The sequence below is a fragment of the Amblyomma maculatum genome, chromosome 6, assembly GCF_055883805.1.
Source record: "Amblyomma maculatum isolate TAMU_Amacu chromosome 6, ASM5588380v1, whole genome shotgun sequence".
Classification (NCBI taxonomy): Eukaryota; Metazoa; Arthropoda; class Arachnida; order Ixodida; family Ixodidae; genus Amblyomma; species Amblyomma maculatum.
Window position 1 is genome coordinate 79,992,146 of NC_139349.1, and position 24,571 is coordinate 80,016,716.

General features: G+C 47.3%; 1 protein-coding gene across 2 annotated transcripts in view; it reads left to right on the forward strand.

Annotated features, from left to right (window-relative positions):
* The window catches only part of XRCC1 (DNA repair protein XRCC1), a 104,115-nt gene that overhangs the window by 64,872 nt on the left and 14,672 nt on the right, over window positions 1–24,571 (forward strand). The window contains exons 10-13 of one of the 2 annotated variants that reach the window (XM_084607027.1): window positions 8,416–8,645; window positions 16,438–16,570; window positions 17,604–17,816; window positions 19,683–19,758. In XM_084607027.1, the coding sequence (XP_084463153.1) occupies window positions 8,416–8,645; window positions 16,438–16,570; window positions 17,604–17,816; window positions 19,683–19,758 (652 nt within the window). The remainder of the gene's footprint in view (window positions 1–8,415; window positions 8,646–16,437; window positions 16,571–17,603; window positions 17,817–19,682; window positions 19,759–24,571) is intronic. The other variant, XM_084607028.1, reaches the window with a different exon arrangement.

Sequence of the window (24,571 nt, forward strand, 5' to 3'; positions counted from 1 at the left end):
CTGCCACGTGACGGGGCCGTGTAAGTGAATATCGTACGATGGAGAATTGCAATAATTGAATTAACTAATCGAATTATTTCGTTTATATATTGCTATTTCTCGCACGCTGCAGTTGTCTGTCCATGACTTTGATAACTGCATTTAATGCATGCAGGGATAAAAAAAACAATGGTGGGATTGTAGTCAGAGATGGAAATGTCGCATACGCCAGCAAACACAGATTTATGTCCTTGTTTGCAGATTTCATGGTCAATCAGAGAGGCGGATCGGTTAGTGACTCGGGTTGGCTCAGCCATAGCTATTGTCAACTTAAAAGACGTTAAGCAAGAAATAATCTTTGGAAATAACTTTCAACTAATAAGTGTTGCAATCGGCGCAGGTAATTAACGACAATTTATCTGTCAAAAGTGATAACCGTATAATTTCCATTACTGAATAGATTTTGTTTAGACAAGCGCTAGGCTGGCGGTAAACAACGCCAATAATGGTGCCACTCTTCTTTAATTGAAGCAAGGTTCAGTTGTACTTCCGTCATAGCTAGTATTATAATCGCAACAGTAATCGATCTCTTTACGAAGAAAAAGTACAATACCACCACCACGTGATGTGCTATCGAAAGAGAATTGTACCCAAAGAATTACAGCAGTTTTATTTTGCCTGAGCCAAGTCTCTGTCAGCGCGATAACATTGTAACTAAATGAGTAATGTGACAAGTGAGCAACCAAGTGATCAAGTTTTTTGCTAGCACTCCGGACGTTAAAGTGTAACAAGGATACCTGACCGCGTCCAAGTGATTCATTTTCGATTTGGACAGAATTGTACGTCATTCAGAGATAGAGCGTTTACAGGGTCGCTGTTTTCTATTACAAGACCCGGGCGAGGTCAGACATGCGTGTTTCACGTTAGTTGTCCGTTTTGCGCATCAAAATTTTACTTTCTGTAACGCTTTCAACACGAATAAGCTTGTAAAGGAGTAAAAAGGGAGTAGGTTGTCTTCTATCGCACTTCCTATTAAAGTCAAGGCATGGCGCCCGAGCCCAAGGGCTGATTTTCATCACTAGAAATGCGGAAGCCAATTCACACGTCAAACTATGTGAAGTTCTAGCAGTTACGAAGATTTGAAATTAGGTGTCAATATCTTGTAATTTCTAACATCAAAACTTACGGTGAGGCGTTTAAAAGTCTAATTTCACTGCGGATTACATAAAATATATGTTGTTTAGGAAGGTAACATGCTTCGATTATCAAAATATATTATCCTTTTTGTTAGTGTTGAAAATCTACTTGAGAGCTTGTAGAGAATGCCGCGACCGTAACGAAAGAGTGTAGTACAGGACATGCTGCGCCATCTTTACTTTATGTTAGGAGTATACTTCCAACACCTCTCTTTTTTGCCTTCAAACGGTGGCCTAACAGCACTTTATTTGCCAGATACGTATGTTAGTTTACATAGACAGGTGAACTCTTCTTCTGAATTGTTGAAACCCTGTTGGGAACTGTAGTCATTGCTTTTTGGCAGCATTCGGCATTTTGTCTCTACGGTACGGAAGTGAAATTTGACCACGACACTTGACTCGTCTTCCTTTTTCTTTTTTTTTTATCAATCGCACTTGATGAACATCGCCAATGTCACTCTTTTATCTCAATTTGCAGATGCGATATGTCTTTCAAAGTATAGAGACAAGGTTTTAGCCCTGTACTACACGAAGTCCCTGAATCTACAGATTATTTATGCTATACACCTGAAAGACCACCACCCGTGTTTTTGTTTTGTTTTGTTGTCTTCTCTAACTTTTACGTTATGCGACCGGGGTCATTTATTTAGTCCTACGTTTCTAGCTTTTTTTGCGTTTTTCAGTTTCTTTGTGATTTAAATTATATCGACCGCTTGTCGAAATGAGCGTTAATGAAATACACGAATTTCTGCACTGGCTCGAGCTCATCTTCAATCTCCTTTGTGAGGGCCTTTTTCAGCTCTACATCACAGGCTTCAAAGTATGTTGACAAGTCAGCGATTTCTTTCACGACTTCATACTCTAAGCTGCCTTGTCTTCCATCATTTCATTCACACATGGAGCAGTCCAAGAGCCGCGAGCCCGACCAAAAAAAAAAAAAAAAATCGCCGTATTTGCTTCCGCATTTCTTCCGATGCTTTAGTGTGGATTCCAATACACTATAGCGCAGCAAAAGACGAGGACACAAGAGACGAGAGACGAACACCACGGAGCCTGGTTTTCGTTTAGAGCATGTTGAGGTTCCGCCCTTGCTTCGTTCGCGACAATGCCATGTTTTGAATTCCCGTGGTGAACTGGAAACACGGACACTCTATGTTTTGTAGGCTTACGCGCTTGCAGTAAGTAAAAATAAGAAATACGAACGGAGAAACGAGTGGGGCATCTACTCCGTTGGGGCGTGCGTTGGTGCTCGGCGTGGGAGACGCCGCATCTTGTCTGCATGATTGTGAAAATCAAATGAATTTTTCTTCGTTTCAGTTGGTTAGCTTCGATCGAAGTTCGCTGGCGCCTCGATTTGTTTGCGCGCTTCCGCGAATCAGTTCATGTATAAAAAGTTCTCTTCGTATTTGCTTTTAATCCCTTTCACAGGCGTAAGATAGTGCGATGGCGTGCGAGCAGAAATTCACGTTCTTTTTGTTGCTTCCGAAAAAAAAAAAAAGTTTTCGTTTTTTTTCTAAACAGAAATAATATTAGGACCGCACCTAATTAAGACGGATACAATTGGAGCGGTATATGTTTTGATGTCTGGGGTAAGTTCTCAGTCACTGGTTGTCAGGGTAAACTTTCTCTTCCGCGTTCGAGGGCAAATATTTGTTTTCTCTTGTGTATGCATGCTTTATATTTGAAACAGTCCGTTGATGCACATCGGAGTCCGCGTTCTCGTCTCCCGACCACTCTTCGTTTTCCTCTTGTCTTGTTGTCATTAAGGTTGGACTTTTTCCAGGCGTGCTTAGATAATTGTAAAAAAAAAAAAAGAAGAAGAAAAAAGAATAAAAATAGCTTACAGGACAGCTGCCACTTAAAAAAAATATCGGTGACAGCATCGTTGGCATGCGCTGGTGAATCTTCGCGCCTGCGTCCTTTTGCGTCGATCACTGCTGCGCCTTTGATAAGACTTTTTCGAGGTCGGCACTTTATCCGCGACCTCGTTGTCGCCGCAAACTTTCGCTTTAGTTAGATCCGGTATCAGCGGAGCGCCTGAGGCACTGAGCGGCGTCTTTCTCCTGTGTTTTGTACTGCTCGTGTGGTTTATTATCGTTACTGAGACTACTTCGAAGTGAAAGTGAAAGACGGCGGCAGTCAGCGGGCAGCGCCTTTGCCATCACAGTACAGTGGCGCGTAGGCTGGCGCTTGCAGTGGTCTGCGCTAGCCGGTCGCAGCGCATTCTCTCTCTCGCTTCTGCTCCCTCTTTCTGCCTTTCCATCCGGTCTCGCTCCTTCGCCTTCTGTCGCCTTCTGCTGAAGCAACCGACTTACGCCGCGATCCTCCCTTAAAATAAGGCACTAACAGCTGTCGGGGTGAAAAATAAAAATGAAAGAAGATGGAAACGGGGTGGTGGTGGTGGTGAACTCTTTTATTGCGCCCAAAAACAGGGGACCAGTCAAAGGACCGGTTGCGCTGACTTAGAGGAGGTCGGCGGGGATTCTTTGGGATGCCGCGGCCTCCGTTGGTCTGCTGGCTCGCAAGTACACAGGAGAGACTCCCACGTGTCTGGTGTGTTTGAGTTGTATGTTTTGTAATGTATACAAGTCCATACCATGTGTATGAGTGTGGCCGGAGTTGAGCAGTGTTTACACATGGGGGCTATCTGATCCGGAAAGATCCTGCTTATTAAGAGGGGGTGTGCGCCAATGCCATCCCCTCGATCCCGCTGCAACCACCACCAGCAGAGCTGCTTCGACCAGCGTCGCCACCTAACGGGAAGAGTGTTAAATCAAATAAACGCGGCTCGTCGCTGCTCGTTGAGCGTTTTATGCTAAAGAAAGTGAAAATTGTAATGTATAGCCTAGGTGTGAAGGATCAGACGGAACCGAGTTTTCAAAACACTCGCTTCGCCGGAGCAGACACCACTTCGCAGCTTCCTGGTTGAAGCGGACGCCTCTTATGATACCTTAACTATGACAACTCTTGTCCTTTCGCCTGACACGCGCTGTGATATTGTGAGTAAAATCGCGAGCAGGTTTCGCTGTAAATTTCGAACCGCAAACGATTCCGATCAAAAGAACGGACCAAGGCGTCATGACCATGTCGGGAGCGTTGCTCGCGCGCAGGAGTGTTCTATTTTCACTCCAAGTATTAAACCTTATCGCCGAACGTCACTCTTTACTTGCGCACTGTTCCTGTGACGACCTGAAAATTACGATAAGTATTGCGTATTTTCATGATTTTTCTTTGGACACCTGTTTCATTCAGAGTAGTGAGGCTCATCAGAGAATGAACATGAAAAGGAGGAATCGTTTCTCGTTGTTCAACAAAACGTTCATTAGGAATCAACAGTGACATTGCCTAGCGAAATCAATCGGCTGCTATAGGTTTACCGTGTTTTGGTTGTGTTCAGAGCAGAAGCCTTGGAAAGCTTCAAGAGAACTTGTTCCTGGGCGAGTTGGTTACAGTGCATTCTTAATATTTAAAGACGCGATAGCTAGGGAACGGATCGAAACATTTTATATAAAAAAAAAAGCCAGCTCGTGCATAAGTGATGATGACATCAATTGATCTGTACACGGCGGAAGAGAAATTTCTTGAGCTCGGGTTATCACGTTAAATTTGATCTTAGGTGACGTGTCTGCGCATGTGACGACAAAGCCCGTGCATGTATAGCAGAATGTTCATTTGGGTAAGTTGGTAGAAGTTCATAATCGTAAAACACACAGCGCTCGTCCTGTGTAAAACACACAGCGCATAATTGTAAAACACAGCGCTCGTCCCGTGTCTTTCTCGTTCTTGTGTACCGTTGTTTGCGCTGTTTTACAATTATGAACCTGTACATGTATGTTTCGTTTGTTCAGTAAACTAGTTGGAAGTGGCGCTTCGTCCTGTCATTTCACTCTGTTTGTCCCATGTTATTCGCGCCTTTATATATTAAAAAAAAAAAATGGAAAGCTTCCTTTGCGTTGCACTGTTGAAATCTCTACGAGGAAACGTTTGCGCATGTTTTTCTTGCGAAAATTACATTTCGTTATGTGTTCCTTGGCGCTGTAGTATAGCTTCATTTGCATCGGGCTAGGGGGGTGTGAAGCTGCATATTTTGTTTTGAGCTAACTTCGAATGCTGCCCAAAGTCAGCATTTTGTTTTTAGAATAACGCTGTAAAACAATGTAGAGTTTCTAAAGTTACTGAGATGTATTCACGGTGGATAAACGGTATGGAATGTTCGCATGTCACTGCTGTTGGAAGTAGCTCGTATAGTCGATTTCTTACCTCCCAAACGTTCCTCATTCTCTGGTATAAAGTAAATCGTTTGCTGGATTCAGCACTCTGACATCGCATTGAGGGTCGCGTAACGTTGTCCGTCAGTCGACATCTGCCCCCCAATTTGTACTCTATTTCAGGGGGTCTCTAGTCGAGAAAGGCCATCCACGTGTTTATCCTGAACAAATGGTTGTTCATGTGACACTGCCGCGCTTTCAATGGCCGAAAAGGAAATGAATGAGAACAGAAAAGCGAAAGGAACGCGTTGTATCGCTTGGGTGACATGGAGTGACTTTAGTGAAAAACAAGGATCATGTGTCGTTCTTCGAAACTGGGTGCTGGTCGTGGGTGCTGGCGTGCGATGTCTTCAGAGTGCTTATGTAGGGGGGCCCAGTGTTGTCTCATGGTAGATCGGTAAAAAAAAAATAAATAAAAAGAAGCAATGGCAGCCCGTATGTCATGTAGATGCACGCTCTGTGTCGGATCTGTTTAAGGAAACGTCGGAAGGTTTCTTTACGTAGCCGTTTGTAGTGTACATGCATTTAAACTCCCGTTGCATTTCTTCGGTATGTTGCGGGTCGCCTTTCGATTCAGCCACAAATTGGATTTGCAGTAAGTTATTATTATTTTTTTCTATCGTTCTTCTTGTTTGCTAACAAACCTTTCGGTCTACCCTGGCAGGGGCTGCGGCGAAGCGCATCTCAGGGAGGTTGCTTCTTCTTCTTTCTTTTTCATTTCAAAGTGAAACGTGAAAGAGTTGACATCGACTCTAATGTCACATTTCTCATCACGCATGATGGCTGTCTCTTGGCAGCAGCCATATCTCGTTTGCTGTTCCTGCGGAACTGCAGTAGAGTTGATGCGGTCGAATCTGTTCCGAGGAAAATTGGCAGGTCTTTCTGTTTGTACTTGCCGCCCGAAACCGCACGGAACTGAACGCAGAACGCAACCCTCTCGTTATTTCGCGTTCTGTGTGAGGTTTACTCGGGAGGGTTGCATTAGATCGGGCGCGAAGTTTTTATGCAGTAAACTTTTGGAGTTGATTTCCCCAAAAGCAATGTCCTACATATAGGACATTAGGAGACAAATATTGAGGACAAATGGTTCGTTATGAGCCGTTCACAGAGTTCGCCTCCTAAGAGTGTCCGGAATGTGGTAGGACATTTGCCTGTCGATAGCCTGAGGAGGGCTTCCATTTTAGCAGCCTTGGTGCTACATTTAGCCTAAGAAAGTTGTCGAATATCTCCTAATCCTCTCCCAGCTGTGTCCTTAACATGCTGCCCTTCTAACTTTTTCACCGCGTCTCGATTGATCCGTGGAACCTCGTTTCGGCACGTGCCCGCATTCCTCGCTCATGGCGCCGGAAGCGGTTGTTTATGCATTCTCATCCTCATCCGGAGATCGTCCATTTGCGGCCGAAGAAGCCTTTCCAGGGGGCCGGGGGATAGAGTCGGGCTTTCACGGAGCCAAACCCAGCCATATAAGAAACAGCTGCAGTAGCGCTGGTTATCAAAAACATTGATGGCATCCGTGTCCCTCTCTACATCGTCACCGACGTTGAGCAAGCCTGCCGTGATTACATGGCAAAACACTAGAGCGGCGATAATCCAGGGCTCCCGCCTCACCGAACGTCATCACATTACGTGCACCACAGGCCACGAGGACCCCAAGGGAACGAAATGGTTAACGTATTGCCTCGCGACCCTACTAACAAAGCGGAGTTGCTTACCCCTAACCACGTCCCTTTATTCCATACTTATCCAGAACGCCTTGAGACCCGGTAACTCGACCGTCTGATTTATCCACTCGAGATAAGAGCCTCACCTCAGAGGAGGGCCTATGCCTGCCGTGGAATTCAAACGAATACTTCGCCAAACCTTTCAGCGCTTCGCAGTCTCCTCGCCAATACCACCAAACCGCTCATCCTCTGTGCAGCGCTTGTCCTACGCTCTTTCATATATCTCGGGGTGCCAGGCGAAACCGCAATGTTTACAAACACCAGACATGCCAGCCGTGCAATGAGAGGCACAACTGACCAGGACACCTGGCGCCGTTCGTCAGCCAGGGCCACTGGGGCCTTGTTTCCAGCCGTCAGCCCAGTCAACATCTCCCCTTTGTACAATAAAGTTTTTTCTCCTTTCCCCGCGAAGCTTCGTGCATACTGAGTACTATTGGTGAGATTGCAAAGGTATGGGCGTTGCTGTGCATGTACAGTTGCAATCTTTGTTCAAGAAAAAATAAATATATATAGGAAGCACTTGACCTGTACCCTTAAGGGTATGACGCTACAGCGCCGTTATTGTCATCTCGTCTCGGTCCTCTATTATTATTATTTTTTTTTGCGCTGCCATTTTTCAAGACGCGGCTGTGTTAATGGATCCCGCCCGCTGCTTTCCTTGTAGATCCTTGTTGCGTACATGACTGCTGATCCCAAGGACACGGGTTCGATTTTGACTGCGGCTGCTGCTTTTGATGGAAGCGTGAAAAAAGGCGCCCGCGTGCTGTGCGATGTCACTGCACATTAAATACCCCAGATTGTCGACATTTCCTGAGCCCTCCCTCATAGCTTACGATTCTTAGGGAGCTAAGCCTTAGAGAACAGACTACAGACAATAACAGGACCCTGACTAGAGCTGACCAGACCAGACTGCAGACCAGAGCCTGCCACTGACCAGACCAGACCAGGCCAGGCCTGGTTTGGTTTGGCCGGGTACATGATCGTGTGCATCAAGTATGTGTGAACGATTAATGACTATGTGGAAAGGGTTTAGTGCGCTATAATAGTCGCTAGAGATGCATGGCAGGTTTGGCTGTGACGGCTGATGCCGTTGGAGATCATCGAATTAATAATAATCTAGCGATGATAGCGCGTCAGCTGTGTAACCCTTATACGAGAACACCGGGTGCGCCCGAAACTAGTTTTCAGCGAACCAAGGCGAATGATATTTTGTCACTTCACTCGTATGCGCCCCCTGTTTGCTGTTTGCAGGTACAAGCTGGGCTCCTATCACCGGCCGTCCACTCCCGAAAGTGTCGAGGAAGAGGACGATGAGACTGAAGGAGGAGACGGCGCTGGTGAAGAGGAGTCGGAGAGCCCGCGAGGCCGGCGGCGTGACGAGCCGAGGCAGGCTGCGGCTGCTGCCGCTCACAAGCGGCGTGCGCAGGACACAGCGACGGGAGACGGCGCCAGGGACAGCAAGGCCCGTCGAGTTAACGAAGGTGAGTCAAATGCAGATTTAACCGCCTAAGTTTGAAACCGACGTTCTTGACAGTCGATCTCTTGACGGAGCTCTTATTTATTCCTCCAGTTGACACCCCAAAGTCATGAGAGAGACATGCCTTCATCCTTCGGCCAATACCTCCCCCAACCAAAAAAGAAAGAATATTATACAGAGTGAAAAGTGAAAAAAGAAGTTCGATAGAGACACTGAAGACCGCCTACATATGAGAATGCGAAAACATTACTCATTTGTGGCCGCAGTGTGCCTGCAAATGTATTTTAAACATATTAATCTTCTTGTGAATTAAATATGTCCACATATTTTTGCGCACTAGACTGGCGATTATCGGACATTCTCGTCTTTGAAAGAGGACGAGTTGCAGCCTATAGATAGCGGCAAAGTGTTGGCCATAAAAGTGGAGAGTAGGTTATACGCAAGTAGTTGGAAGATTGGGATTAGAATCAAGCAAACTCTCTGGGATGACATATTTGGGTGCGTAGGTCGGGAAAGGAACACACACACACACACACAGAAAAAAGACACGATAAACAAATGGGAGAAAACGAACTATGGAAAAGTAAAGCCGGATGGGAAAAGGGCGGAAGTTGAATTCAAGGCGCGCTAAACCCGCCCTTTCAACGCTTACTGAGAGAAGAACTTGCCCTCTTTGGGCCAAGTCCATCAATACCTGTCCTTTCGCTTATCTTCACCGATGGCTCTCCCTTGACTCTTCCCATATCAGGTCACGCCGGGCTCGTGAGAAACCGATCGTAATTCTCCTTGCTTAGCGTGAGGATGATAATAGCGATGACAACGACGATTGAGTCAGTGACAATGATAATGACATAGTAGCGATGACAATGACGGGACGTTTAGTTGACAATGATAAAAGTAGCGATAGTAATGATGATGATGATAGTACAGATGACAATGACGCTGCAGTTAGTGAAAACACTCATGTAAAGTGGTTTTAGCCATTTCCACCCTTGAGCCGACTTAAGCACTCTGCTGCCTAGCGCGCGTCTCGGAACGCCTCATAAAAACGATCTTTTCTACTGTTTCTGCTCTTCGACGGTGACATATTTGGTGTGGGTGCTGGGTATCTACCCATGTACGCGGACTTCGAAGGCACCTTTGAAACGAGTTCTCCGTGCGTGGACCCGTCCACAAGACGAGCCGCCCTCTGCGAGGCTTGCAGCCTCAGTCCAGCGGGCCTGACAACACCCGCAAGAGATGACTTTTACCACGGCCAGCCGGAGTATTCGACCCTCCGGAACTGTTCCGCCGTTTGTCCTGCACGCACCTCGCTCACCGCCTTCGTTCCACGGGGATAGATTCGAAGACGTTTGAAAGTCCAGCATTAACCAAGCCGTATACATTTGCCTGCTTGGTTTTGGGAGAGCGTGTTCGATTCCTTTCTCAATCTCCCAACTTCAAGTTGCTATCACAGCTGGCAGCTCTTGCCAGCTCGGCCATGTCATGTTGTCTCGTGGCGTTAAAGAATCCGACGACCAATCAGAGCTCGCCATTTCTCGTGCCAGCTACCACCTGCTAAGGGCATGTCTGGTTTGAACGCGATAGCATTAAATGCCACTGCAGAAAATCCGGTGTTGTCGGCGTTATCAGCGGATAAACGCGGGCATAACTCTGGCAGGTGGCAGTTGGCAGGTGACATGGCCGGGTGATATGATTGGTTGGCGGGTTGTCTGACGTCACGAGACCGCATGATATCACAAAGTTGTGGGGAACTGCCAACTTCAGTTTGCTGATTTGAGGGGGGAGGGTGGGATAGAAATCAAGCTAATCTTAAGCCACGCAGGCACTTTTGTACAGCTCGATTAAAGCGGAGCTATATCTATTTCGGACGGTCGCTTACGCCAGTTAGTTAAATAACGTGGTAGCTAGCATAGTACTGCATGCTAATAAGAAAGTGTGGCAAATTAGCTTATGTTAAGGGATTGATAATTACTGCGCGAACGAAGAACTACAAGGGGTGCCGCAGATGGGCGCCATTAACACTTTCGCGTCATACCGTTCAAGGCGGAGCTTGAGTGTCTGCATAATTTTTATTTTTCGCTCACAACGCCGACGCCGCCAACGGCAACGCTTACACAGACATTGGTTATTACTAACTGATATTGCAACGTGCTCCAAGAGATGCCTTTTTGCCTTAGTGAGACGATTCCGCTAACCAGTAGCTTATTATGCCCTTCTGTTTGCGTCACAGACGAGCAGCGAAATCGGACGTCGTGGTTTTGGTTCGAGCCAAAACCACGAAAACCAACAAAAAAAAAGGTAAAGTGAATGGCAGGGTCCTAGCAGGCTGATTCTGACATAACCGTCCCATGTGAAACGAGAGACCCAAGTTGGCAGCTCCTGCCACCCCGTGTGTCACGTGGGGTGTGACGTCACAGCGTCACGTGGGTAAGACGTAACTGCGGCCGGGTCACGCGAAGGCTTGAAAGTGCGACTAGTATTGCTTTCGCAATGAAATCTTCTTACTATCAAGAGATTCGGAACACTGGAAATGCATTACAAGCCTGTCCCGCCGCAGTGGTGCACTGGTAAGACGCCCGACTACTGTGCCGGAGTATCCGGGTTCGAACCCGACCGCCGGCGGCTGCGTTTCGATGGAGGCGAAATGAAGAGGCGTCCGTGTGCTGTGCGATGTCAGCGCACGTTAAAGATCTTCAGGTGGTCGAAATTACTGCGTAGACCTCCACTATGGCTCCTCTTTTTCTCTTTCCACTTTCACTCCCACCTTCCTCCCTTCCCTTACGGCGCGGTTTAGGTGTTCACAGAAACAAATGTGACAGATACTGCGTCTTTCCCTTCCTGTGAACCAATTATTATTATTATCATTACAAGCCACACCAAGTGGCTCAGAAGCAGACCCCATGGGCTCTACACTTTTAACAAAGACTATACATGCAGGTGTGAAATAGCACGAAATCGCGGCAGGGTTGTTGTCCCCAATTTTTACTGGCATTCTACAGTGGCTAGAGAAATGTGGTCGGTTGTTAGGTAAAAGTCTGAGTACTGAACTACAGCGTGAGCTGCACCAGGTAGTCATTATGGCAGTCGAATGCGCCGTTTCACTCTGCCTTTACTGGCTGCAGTCTCCTGTAAAGCGTGCTCTCACTGTTAGGCTGTTATGTCATGCGGGTAAGTTAAGGTGTCATTTCGATTTGCTGCAAGGATATTAGCCACTGCCCGGAGAAATTTTAATGCGAAAGCATTTCTTGGCTTGTGTATGCCGCCAGAGCGCGTCTGCAGAGTGCGTGCACAGAGCCTGTCATCAAAGTGCGTTCGCATGAATAGTGTGGCGATAAATGTATACTTACCGGAGCCGCACTTATAAAACTAAACAGCTTACTTCAGAATGCTACCCGCTGTACATGATGTCACGGTAATGTTTCGAGATCAGCGCAAAAATATGTTAAAATGGCTCGGGAGCTACACTAGAAGTGCCAAGAACCAGAGAGATGTAGGCGATGGCGTCATACTAGGTTTGACGTCGTGGTCGGGCAAATTAAAATCTAACACATTTTATTTTTCGGTATAGAGACCGGAGGTGGTGGTTGTAATTAGTCTGTGTTGCACGCCGATATGTGCGCTGATGATGGCCTTATTGTTTAGGCACAGAGGCAGCTTTGCCATAGAACGCCGTGGCTAAAGCGTTGACTCTACGCGAGGTAGGATAGAGTATGCATTTTCTCGCGCATTTTACCCCAGAGAACAGCGCAAGGAATTGAATTCGTAATTTTACCTCTTACCGCTTCCTGGAGTGTGTACGTGTACACTAAAAGTCGTGACATGTGCAGCGGGAGAAAGTGACGAAGCTTTAATTTTTTTTTTAATTTCCTTGAACATGGTGATAGGTCCTGATAAGATTTTTTTTATTTCGAGATCTATTACTAGAAAACCGAATTAAGTTACTGAATCCGGTTGCCGTGGTTGTAGTTGTCGTCGAAATCTGCAAGCCAAAGCAGGAGCCAAGCCAAGGGAGATGACAGAGAAGATGAAGTAGGAAAAGAAGAAGAAACGAGATGACGGATTTACGTTTCAAGATGCCAACAACAGCAAGACGGATTCTTCTTTTTCCCTCATCTTAGTTGCACATCATCCAGTCTTGCATCTGCGAAGGCGGGAGTTTTTTCTTCAGCGAACACCATGGCTTCGATCCTTGGATTTTTGAGTGTTCTCATTTTTAGTTTTTTTTTTCTGCACGAAAAACTTTTTCTGAGACGAGAAGTGCTGCAATGTACTGTTCGCACGTGTGTGCTGCCTGAAAGTAACTAACAAGGAAAATGTAAGTCAGGGAAGCCATTCGCACTGGACCAAGTTTAACTCGTCGAATGGAAAGCTTAGCACGTTAGGTTTGGTTCCCGGTGGCAAGGCGAAAACTTCCACCGCCGTTCGGCTGCCGGAAATACTTTTCCGGAAGCAGGTATTGCAGGGTAGTGTAAACGGAGACTTTTCCGGACACTCGATTGGTTTTGCACAGCGGGGATGTCTTCGGTCGGAACATTTCGCTCGACTTTTTCTTTTTTTTTTTTCATCCTACCGTGTTGCTTTAAATTTAAACCGTCCCGAAAACCTATAAAATATTCATCGCATTTTACCATTCACCGGCCTTGGTCGTTAGATTTCATATTGTGTTTTAATTGCTATTTTCGCATTGGCCTTTCCAATTTGGAGCCTTTGGAGAGTAATCGCAGTGCGGCCATGCCATGGCGCAAACCAGTTTCTGTATGTTTCTGTGTTTCCTGTGTGCGACTAAATCTTGCATAGCATTGGCTTATACCTGGTGTCCCACCTAACCTGGAACAAGTGTTAAAAATTAAATATTTCTGATATGTTAGGTAAATCAGTTGCATACAGCTGCCAGCCGTCCTGTGCACCACAAGCATTTTTTTTTTGTTTCGGAAAGAAAGTATTTAAATAGGTAATTTTGTCTAATTTGCTTAATATTGACTTTAAACAACAAATGTGATATGCAAAGTTGGAGAGCACCTTCAGAAACCCGTATTTCATTTATTTTTGATAAAGAAAAAAAGCCTCACGTGCATCTTTTTTTTTCGAGCCCCAAAGAAAGCTCGCGAATTACGAAACCAATCACGTGATCAGCGCATTCGCGCGCCATGATTGCCCTGCTCTCAACAGTGGATTGAGTGAACCAAAATCACCTGCGGCCCTGTCTCGATAGCCTAGTTACAGCGTTAGGCTGATAAGTTGGCGACGGCTGCAGCCCGCTTGGCCAGCTCACCGGGCTCGCTGCAGATCGCATTGTCACATGCGTCGACTGGCTCGCGCGGGTGAAGAAACCACCGCAGACATATCGGCCTGCCGCTGCAAGCCACGGCCCCATCTGATTTTTTCTCAAGCCACTCTGTAGAGCAGGGCAATAGTGGCGCCGAATGCTCTACTCACGTGATTTGTTTTGTAATTCGCGGGCTTTCTTTGGAGCTCGGAAAAAAGATACACGTGAGGCTCTTTTTATAGCAAATAAAGCTACAATGCCCACACTATCGCGTCTCCTTAAGGGCGGACCTTGAGTGTCTTCGATTTTTTTTTTTCTACCAGGACGCCGGCTGCAACTGCGGAAATTGTCGTGATGGGACATATAAGGCCCTGAAATGGGCCTTGTACCGACCGCCTTTGCTGTGTCGCTTTCCGCCTTGGTCGTCGCTAAAAATGCCTCCGCTGGCGGATTATTTGGATCTGAACGAGCCTTTAGTAATACTTAGCACACGGGTAAGGTTCGACCTGAGAGACACCTTCTCAATAATGTGTTTATGTGTAGCGCAATCCGCTTCTGCGAGGAGCCGTCTGCGCACGCGCGCGCTTCCAAGAGGCTGCACGAGCGCATGCGCAGCTGGCGTCAAGGGTGCGTGCTTAGACCTGCCGCTGCGCGCGCGCAGTTTATTAGCTAGGGAAGAAAGCGCGCCAATTCATTGGCTGAATTCATGCTGTGATGCGTCGCACGTTCCCGCCAGGCCTATTAGTGTGCGCAGTGCCGAGTACCGTTGTATGAAGCGTTCTGGCGCCCAAACATTCGGATCTATTTAAAATACAACTGCCCTGGTGACACTCAATGGTTGTTTTCTCGCGCGCAGTTTGTGTTTCCGCGTGTTGGAAATAAGAGGTATTGGCTCACGGCCGTTTAGTGGAAAAGGTGTCGGCGTTCGCGACATGGATGAGAAGGTAATGAAAACGGCACTCACGAGTTCAGTAACTTGTAGACTGAACAAAATTAACTTTTACAGCGTAGTCGTTTTCGTTCGGCGTTTCAATTCTGACTGCTTTCGAGATCTTTATTTTTGCTCATGACTGACATGCGCTTTTTAGAACTCATGTTTACCGAAACGAGAAATAAATCAGGCAAGTTTTCTTGCAGAGACTCTCGAACTTAAACGCTGTGGTTTTTGTTTCTTGATTATATATTGTGAGATCCGACATCGGGGAACTGATGTTATCACAGCAGCTCCGGCAGTTTTGATGGCATCATATATACCACGTTCTTTTTCGACCTATTCAAGCATGAGCCTGTCTCCTGGGCTGAGCCGCTGACAGCTCTGGATGAAAAAGAGACATACCGGCCAGTTGGCAGGCGAATCTACGGTTTTGAGCTCAGCTTGATTACTTTTTACTTTTCCATTATTCATGCCGTTTGATTACCTCCCGAATCGTTCTGTCTCTTGTGAAATATCGAATGCGCCGTTTTACTCTGCCTTTACTGGCTGCAATCTCCTGTAAAGCGTGCTGTCACTGTTAGGCTGTTATGTCATGCGGGTAAGTTAACGTGTCACTTCGATTTGCTGCAACGCTACTAGCCATTGCCCGGAGAAATTTTAATGCGAAAGCATTTCTTGGCTTCTGTATGCCGCCAGAGCGCGGCGGCAGAGTGCGTGCACAGAGCCTGTCATCAAAGTGCGTTCGCACGAACTGTCAATAATCCGTTGCATGGGTAAATAACACACGAGGGCCAAATTTGGTATCCAGTCTAATTAGGGTATATGCCGATTTGATGGTGACCTCTAAACTTGGACGTGCCACCCCTAATGTTTTGCCCCAGGGCCCCTAATATTTGACCTCGGCAGAATCGGACCAAAATTGATGTCTAACCTAATTAGAGTATGGCCATTTCCTGGTGACCTTCAAATTAGAATCTGTCACCCCTAAGGTCTGGACACCCAAAACTTGACCTCGTCAGAATTTGACCGAAGTCGATGTTCGGCCTAAATCGACTATTGCAAATTCAGTGATGACCTCCAAATTGGATTGGGGCTACTCCATTAATTTGGCCCCCTGTATCCCCGAAATTCGACCTCGTCAGAATTTGATCAAAATTGATGTCTAACCTAATTTGAGTATGGCCACTTCAGTGGTGGCCTCCAAATTAGGTTAGGCCACCTCGAAAATTTGGTCCCTTGACCCCCTGAAATTTGACTTCGTCCGAATTTGACTATCGAAACGGCAACTAAGCACTGGCACTAAGCAACAAAATGCAGAACTCATAGTGGAACTACAAGCACAGAACTCTCAATGCTTTCGCATTTCTGCACGCAAGCAACTTCAGCCCCCCCCCCCTCCTTTCTTTCCCCCCTTCCCGATGGCAACTGCTGGGTATCAAATTTTTTTGTTTTCAGAGCTTACATTTCAGCCAACGGGATACCTATTTCTGACTGAAGTACGATGTAATGTGTGCTGAGAAAGTTGAATATTACGTACGAGATTGTATTCTTCAGGCGTCTTTATGATTTTTTATATATTCTACTTTCTGATAGAGGACAAATCGGAGCGCCGTGAAGCCTCGACGCGGAATGACGAGGACGGCAGTGCTGGCGAGAGTGATTTCGATGCCCCCACAGATGTCGATGAAAAGGACGAAGATTTTGACACAGAGGAGGAGATCGAAAAGTGCGTATACTGCGTACTACACTTGGCGCTGTCTCACTCGTTCGCTCGTTTGCAAGCAAGCTTAAGCTACAGCCAGGCGGTTATAGTTTGATGCCTTACTAGTCACTGTGCCGGTTTGAACGTTCTGCTTCTCGAATGAAATGCATTTTGCGCTCATTATTATTGTTGTTGTTATTATTATTATTATTATTATTATTATTATTATTATTATTATTATTATTATTATTATTATTATTATTATTATTATTATTATTATTATTATTATTAATATTATTATTATTATTATTATTATTATTATTACCTTTCTTGCTGAATTAAACGGCAGTGCGCGAGTGTTTTACGGAAACTTTTCCCGGTCTGATATCTCCGGAGCCTGCGGCGCGGCTTGCACTGCAGTTGGTCATTTTGAAACCTCGCACCAGAAGCTCGCGGTCCGCACAACTTTTCGCGGCATCGCCTTGAAGCGGAGCCCCCACTAGTTGGTGTTACGATACGTGCTTTCGCGAGGTCCCTCGATGTTCAGCCTTACCGTTTGAAAAGGGGGGGGTGGGGGTGTAACAACTGTGCCATTTTCCCATTTTGATTTGCATACCTCACGTTGCAGCGCCGCATTGTTATTTCGAAATACTCAACTTTATAGGCTGTCTGAGCCATGAGATTGTGCAGATGAGCTGCCAGGCATTAGAAGTCTTTTCGAAAATGGGGTACGTAACCGAGAAGCGTGCACGCTGAAGCCTCTATTCGCAAGTCTCGCTAAACAAAATCGCCCTTTTACGGAGATGTTAGTATGGCGGCGCCTTACGCCTTGTTTCGCTGTACACCAGTGAGTAGTAGGTATTTTGCATACTTTTAAGCAGTCACATTCTCGGCTGTACCACGCTAGTGCATCCGCAATGGAGTATCACAGCCATCTGTCTAGCCCGCATATAATCAAGCCACAGCATATGTTTGCTGTGTAGTTTTATGAGCCCAGCGCATAAATAGGGGTGATATGCACGTGTTTGCCCCCTCTCCCTCTCCTCCCTGTACGCAGAGTGAAGCAGCAGCAAGCGGCGGCGAAAGCGAAGTCTGCGCGCTCGGAATCCGATGGCGGTGGTTCCCGCGCCGACGCACCTTCGTCAGAGCGTGTTCCGCTTGACCTGCCCGAGCTGCCGGATTTCTTCACGGGGAAGTCGTTCCTCCTGCACGGTGATTTCCCGGAGGACGAGAGGCGCGCCCTCACCAGGTACATCGTCGGCCACGACGGGTGAGTGTGGATGCGCGGAGCAATCTTGCCGCGTAGTTTCCGGGTCGCCGATTGACTCGCTTCGAAACGGCGTTTACAGTTCGTGGCGGCCCAGGGCGCATGCAACCCAACGTCGCCTTTCGAATCGTAGTTCCGAGATGCAGTGCCTTCGGGCCAGCATATCTCTGTATAGCCACTTTTGTTTCTTTGACTGAAGTGAGAACGATATGCTAAATTGAAATCGAAGTCGGTGATTCTCACCTTCAGCACGGCTGTATGTGACGCGGGGTCATTGTTGAGGGCCCACACGCGGCAACTGCGGCTTCTTGGCCTATAGCTTACGCGTGCTTACTATATCGTCTCATGCACGAAGCAACGCTGCTACTACTCGCGGCCTTCTGTCTTTTGCCGCTTCCGTGCTTTTAAAAGCAACAGCAAAAATAAACCGCGCAGAGAAACGTTATCAGATAGATATAGAAGAACAATTTGAAGAGTTGCCCTTTGGCCATTCCTCATCACGAGGATCCGTATTCCATAGGCTTCTAGTTTCGTCTCGTTTGTTCAGATGCCAGCATGGAGGCAGCACCAAACAAAAGCACAGAAATCACAACATATGGACTCCCGCCGTGGGCGATAGCCGTTCCTACTCGCCGCACATTCTGGCTTACAACTGACTGCGTTGCACAGCCGGTATGACCCGCATACTAGAACATAATATGGGTTCGGACTCCGACTGGCCCTAAGGCCAAGGCCTGGACCGAGCGAGGGCCGGTACAGAGCTGTTCGGCTGCCCCGCTCCGGGATCGAGCTTAAAAATGCATGCCCTGGCCGGGCTTGGGCCCGTACATAGAGGGTCGATGTCCGGATTTTAATTCAATACACTTGAGGCGCTTGAAGCCTAGCGGCGCAAATGAAGCCTAGCGGCGCGCTTTAAAAAATTGGTGGAGGTTTAACCCTACTTCAACCTGGTTATAATGAGCGAAAGTTATTTTGTACATGGGTTTGCAAAGCCGCTTCGACCTTTGCGCGCTTTTGCGCACAGTTAGCCTCTCGTTTAGCCGCCAACCTGGCTTTTCGCTGTTCAGGTGTATTTAAGCAGTGGATATAAAAGCAAGGTGTCGCGATTCGAGTCCGGTTATCAAGGCTCCGAATCTACAAGATGAGGCGAGCGAAATGCGACTTTATACATTATTTACGGTGATGGTACAAAACAGAACAACGTCGGCACGCGAGCCGAAAGCTACTGGCTACACGCGACAGTTTTCGCACATCGACGGCCAGGGAGAATCTGGCGCGTCCCCTATAGGCGAGTAGCATTGCACTCGACGGACGCTCACGACAATGTTGCTCACGACTGCGACTTCTCCCGGCGACAGCGCTCCTGCTTATAGGACGCAAACCTTTGCCACTTGAATTGTCAAAATTGGGAGGCAGCAGTTGGTGAAGGACCAAGAGTCCATTAGCGAACGCGGTGGTCTCCCGCTTCGAATCTGCCGCGGCGCGAGAAGGAGAGGAGGGGGCGACGCTAAGGAACCGGCGGCGGGATGAGGCGCGAAGCTCCAGACTAGTCCGACGCCGAGGCTTCCCCTCAATGCGCAATTGTCATGCGGCGCAGCACCGGGGCTTGTCAAGGGGCGTCAGACGTTCGCCGGCACCCGCTTGGCTGCAGTCGCCGCCCGCTGCAGGAGCCGCGCGAACCTCTGCTCGAACTTCGATCATCGCGATGCCGTTAATAGCATTGCACAAGTCTGTATTGCCATAAGGTTGCGCGATTTAGTCCAGGAGCGTAATTTTTAGCAGTTTCAACGCGGAGCACTATTGTCGACACGCAGTGCTTCAAAACGAGGACTGGCGTTTCATGGAACCGGATTCATATTTACTGCGCAGAGACCTTAAGGAGGAGCTGGACGATTCCGTGAAGTTCGTCATCACCAAGTCAGACTGGAACGACTACTTCGACGAGGTGAGTGTCGCTCCCATAGCAACCCACGCAGGAGAGGCAAAGGTGTACGCTATGTAAGAGAAAAGCAAGCGATTGCGTCTTGTGTTTGTGTCGGCGTGTACTGGGAAAGCCAGGTATTGCGGCCGCGCGTTAGTTTGAAGCGAACAGGTGAACAGCGCTATAAAATTTTTCTTGCTTAGGCCGTTGGTATTAAGCATCAAATGATTTTGATGGAGCTTATCATATTCTCGCTAAAGAATAGGTATTCGGCTCTAACTGAGGATGGCGACATTACTCTAGAGGCAATGAACAATAATTTCAGAGATATCATTACTGAGTGCGCGGTAGAAGTAGGCGGTAGGATAGTTAGAGAGGATACCGGTAAGCTGTCTAAGGAGACGAAAGATTTGATTAAGAAACGGCAGAGTATGAAAGCTTCCAATCCAACAGACCAGATCGAATTGGCCGAGATATCAAAGCTAATCAATAAGCGCAAGGTGGCCGATATAAGGAAGTATAACATGGAGAAAATTGAGCATGCTGTAAAGAATGGGGGAAGCCTTAAAGCGGTAACGAAGAAATTGGGCATAGGCAAAAACCAGATGTATGCGATAAGGGACAAGGCGGGCAACGTCATCGATAATCAAAGTAGCCGAGGAGTTCTATACAGATCTCTACAGTAGCCAAAGTAGTCAGGACCGTAATGAGATTGGCGGTAGGGAAAAACAGTCAGACGTTCCACCAGTGACGAAGGACGAGGTCAAGAAAGCACTAGAAACTATGAAAAGGGGGAAATCAGCTGGAGAGGATCACATAACTACAGATTTGCTGAAGGACGGGGGGGATATCGTGCTAGAAAAACTGGCCACCCTGTATACGCAGTGCCTGGTGTCATCGACGGTACCGGAGGCATGGAAGAATGCAAACATTATCCTCATTCACAAGAAAGGGGACTCTAATGACGTTAAAAATTACAGACCAATCAGCTTACTGTCTGTTACCTATAAGGTATTTACTAAGGTAATCGCTAATAGAATCAGGACAACCTTAGACTGCAATCAAGCAAAGGATCAAGCAGGGTTTCGGAAACGGTACTCTACTATCGATCATATCCATACCATCAATCAGGTGATAGAAAAATGCTCGGAATATAACCAGCCCTTATACATAGCATTCATTGATTACGAAAAAGCATTTGACACAGTTGAAACCTCGGCGGTGATGCAGGCATTGCGAAATCAGGAGGTAGACCAGCCGTACGTGAAAGTGCTGGAAGATATATATAGTGGCTGCACAGCAACCATAGTTCTACATAAAGAAAGCAACAAAATTCCCATAAAGAAAGGTGTTAGGCAAGGAGACACAATCTCCCCAGTACTATTCACAGCTTGTTTAGAGGAAGTATTCAGAGACTTGGAATGGGAGCAGTTAGGGATAAGGGTAGATGGAGAATACCTCAGTAATCTGCGATTTGCTGATGACATTGCCTTGCTAAGCAACTCGGGGGATGAACTGCAAATAATGATTGATGACCTAGACAGAAAAAGTAGAAAGGTAGGCTTGAAAATCAATATGCAGAAAACTAAGGTAATGTTCAACAGCCTCGGGAAGGAACAGCAGTTTACATTAGGTAGCGAAGTACTGGAAGTAGTAGGCGAATATGTCTACTTAGGACAGGTAGTAACCGCAGATCCGGACCATGAAAAGGAAATAACAAGAAGAATAAGATTGGGATGGAGCGCATTTGGCAAGCACTCACAGGTTATGACTAGCAGCTTACCGGTATCGCTAAAGAGGAAAGTATACAACAGTTGCATCTTGCCTGTACTCACCTATGGGGCTGAAACGTGGAGGCTAACCAAGAGAGTTCTACTTAAGTTGAGGACAACCCAGAGGGCTATGGAACGAAAAATGGTAGGGGTAACATTAAGAGATAGAAAGCGTGCAGAGTGGGTCAGAGAAATAACTCAAGTTACCGACATTCTAGTGGAAATTAAGAAGAAGAAATGGACATGGGCAGGACATGTAGTGCGAAGAGAGGACAACCGATGGTCGCTTAGGATAACAAACTGGATTCCAAGGGAAGGAAAGCGTAGCAGGGGGAGGCAGAAAGTTAGGTGGGCGGATGAGATTAAGAAGTTCGCAGGGGTCAAGTGGATGCAGCTAGCACAGAACCGGGTTAAGTGGAGAAATATGGGAGAGGCCTTCGCCCTGCAGTGGGTATAATCAGGCTGATGATGATGATGATGATGATGATTTTGATGGCGAACTCAAGGGGACGTCAGAATGAAATCGAAGCCCAACATCTGGGGCACCGTTTTGCCTTCATGCGGGCGTCGATTCTCTTTCTTCCGGACACTGAAACGTGAACATCCGGGCACCGAACTAGATTAATAGATTTCGCTCTCAGACTCCTGCAGATGCCACACACTCGCGCGTTGAACGCCAATCGACGTCGGTTGTCGAGGCGGCGGCAGCTCCACGAGCGTTCGGGCATTTGGAATTGATTCTGTCCCTGCGTTTCGTTGTCAGCTCATGACGGTTGTATAGACGCGGGAGCACTCGAATGCGCTGCTTCTCCTACGTTCCTGTCAAGCCAGCATCTCTTCATGGTTGCGGAAGCACCTGCAAAAACCGAGCAACGGTACTGATGAAGGGAGAGGTTGGAAGCGTCTTGCGGAAAGCGATCGCTTTGCGAATTATACGCCACGTCTGAAGACTGCTCACCCCCGCCAACAACGCCATGATTATGAGCCCTCTCACGAAGGTGATAAGGCCGTCGCGGACCGCAGTTGATTGCATAAGGCCGCACAATGGCACGTGATCGTTTCGGCGCGACAAGACTTATGAGAATAACTGAAAGCGCTTCTTTGTTGGTAGAGGAAAAGCTCGAGAAGAAAAGCGTGCTATGCTGTAGTCTACCATACCATTTTAAGGCCGTGGCTACTATCATCTTCAGGCAGTGTGCTGTGCTGGGCTGTGCTGTGTGTGCGTGCGTGCGTGCGTGCGTGTGTTTGTGAGATGAGAGAGAGAGAGAGAGAGAGAGAGAGAGAGAGAGAGAGAGAGAGAGAGAGAGAGAGAGAGAGAGAGAGAGAGAGAGAGAGAGAGAGAGAGAGAGAGAGAGAGAGAGAGAGAGACTATTTCAGGGAGTAAGCTTGAGGCATGAATATGTTAGCGGGCCTAGCGCGAGCGCTTCTCCCGCGCCACAGTCCTCCTCTTCCTCCTTCATCCGTAACAATATTGTTGCTTAGTTTATAGCCCCGATCAGATGGGGAAGTACCAATACTCTATCAGGCATGCTGCGAGAGATGAGATTGGGCCGTAACCTCTCAAAATTTCTTTGGGCGCCCACGAAACTCTGGAAATATTCGTGAAGACCTTTCGAACGGCATACGCCGATCGATGTCTTGTGCCTTGACGGATGGCGCAGTTGGTTTTGATGGCGCGACAGCTTTTTTTTTTTTTTTTTCGCGATAACGAACGTGCGTGGTACGAGTCCTAAAATGCATCCCACATCAAGAAAAAGAAAAACAGAGGAAATACGACGTATTGGAGACAGTGGCGCGTTCAAGGTCTCGTCCGAGGCGACGCGCTGCCAAATTTTCTTCCTGGCATTTGTGGGAAACGCTTTTAGTGGGCGCGTCCCGGGGTGCGCCTGCATGCGCCACAAAGTGACAACGGAGGAATAAGAAGTTTTTCACGAAACTGATTCGAACTGAAAGTCTGCCTCGCTTCCGCATCTTCGAGACGTAGTAAAGTTGAGGCGGAAGGGCTCGATTTTGGTTAAGTTGGCGTTGTGCATCGTCGGTGGGTTTTGACCGAGGCGTAGAAGCGCAGGCGTGCCGTTTGGGTGTTTTCGAGTGCGGTAAACGTTCCCCGCGAAAGATTGCTCGCTGCGATGGCGGCGCAGGGGACTTACTTCAGTTGTGTCTCTGAGCGGACGGGGAAAAACGTTTTTCCCCCGACAGTCACGCTCTCGCCAGTGCTCCCAGTTCCGCGTTGCATTTACGTGGGCAGGTACGCGTCGCGAGCGTATGGCAAGTGCGTAGACCCGCTTCAGCGTGGCTTCTTCTTCTTTTTTTTTTGTTGGATGTATGTATGTATGTATATATATTTGCAGGGGCTAACCGGGAAAACGAGCCTTCCTTTTTTTTTTTTATTTACTCGGTCTCCTTTTCTTTTTTTTTTTTTTCTTAGTGCAACAACGTTTCCGCCTCGTAGACTAACTTGGAGTTGAAGAGACATTTGCGACGTTCGATCGTAATTCCGACGTATTCGTTCCGAGTTTCAGTCGGGCCTAGATCGCGAAGTTGACACAAAAATGAATGCAGACAAAGATAAGTGACGGAGGAAGATTCCTAACTAGGACGGCAGCCACTCTGAAGCAGTAAAGCGCATTGAGAGGCTGTGCTGTTGCTTTGCATTCCCAAGAAAGCGAACTGTTTTTCATTCGCTATTCGAGAGCCCGACGTTTCTGTGGCAGTCATATTAAAAAAAAAACAACAACAACAACAACAACAACAACAAAAAAAAAGACATGTTGGATCTTTCATGCTGTCGGGATGAAGTGGTCGGTTCATACAGCGTACAGGTAGGTCTCGGTGGACATCTCACACTTCCCAGGAGCGTCGATTTTGACGTGGTAAAACACGTCTGGCGCATGCGAAGCCCGCATTTAGGACTCGCCACCTGTGCACGGCGCTCGTGTTGCCTTTGCCCGTTAGCCGCGCGTGCCTAAACCTATTTGCCTGTCGCAGGTGTCGGTGACGTCGTTTCTGCAGCGGCGTACCCTTTCATAACTTCAGGTTGTCGCTTCCTGCTTTTTTTTTCCCTC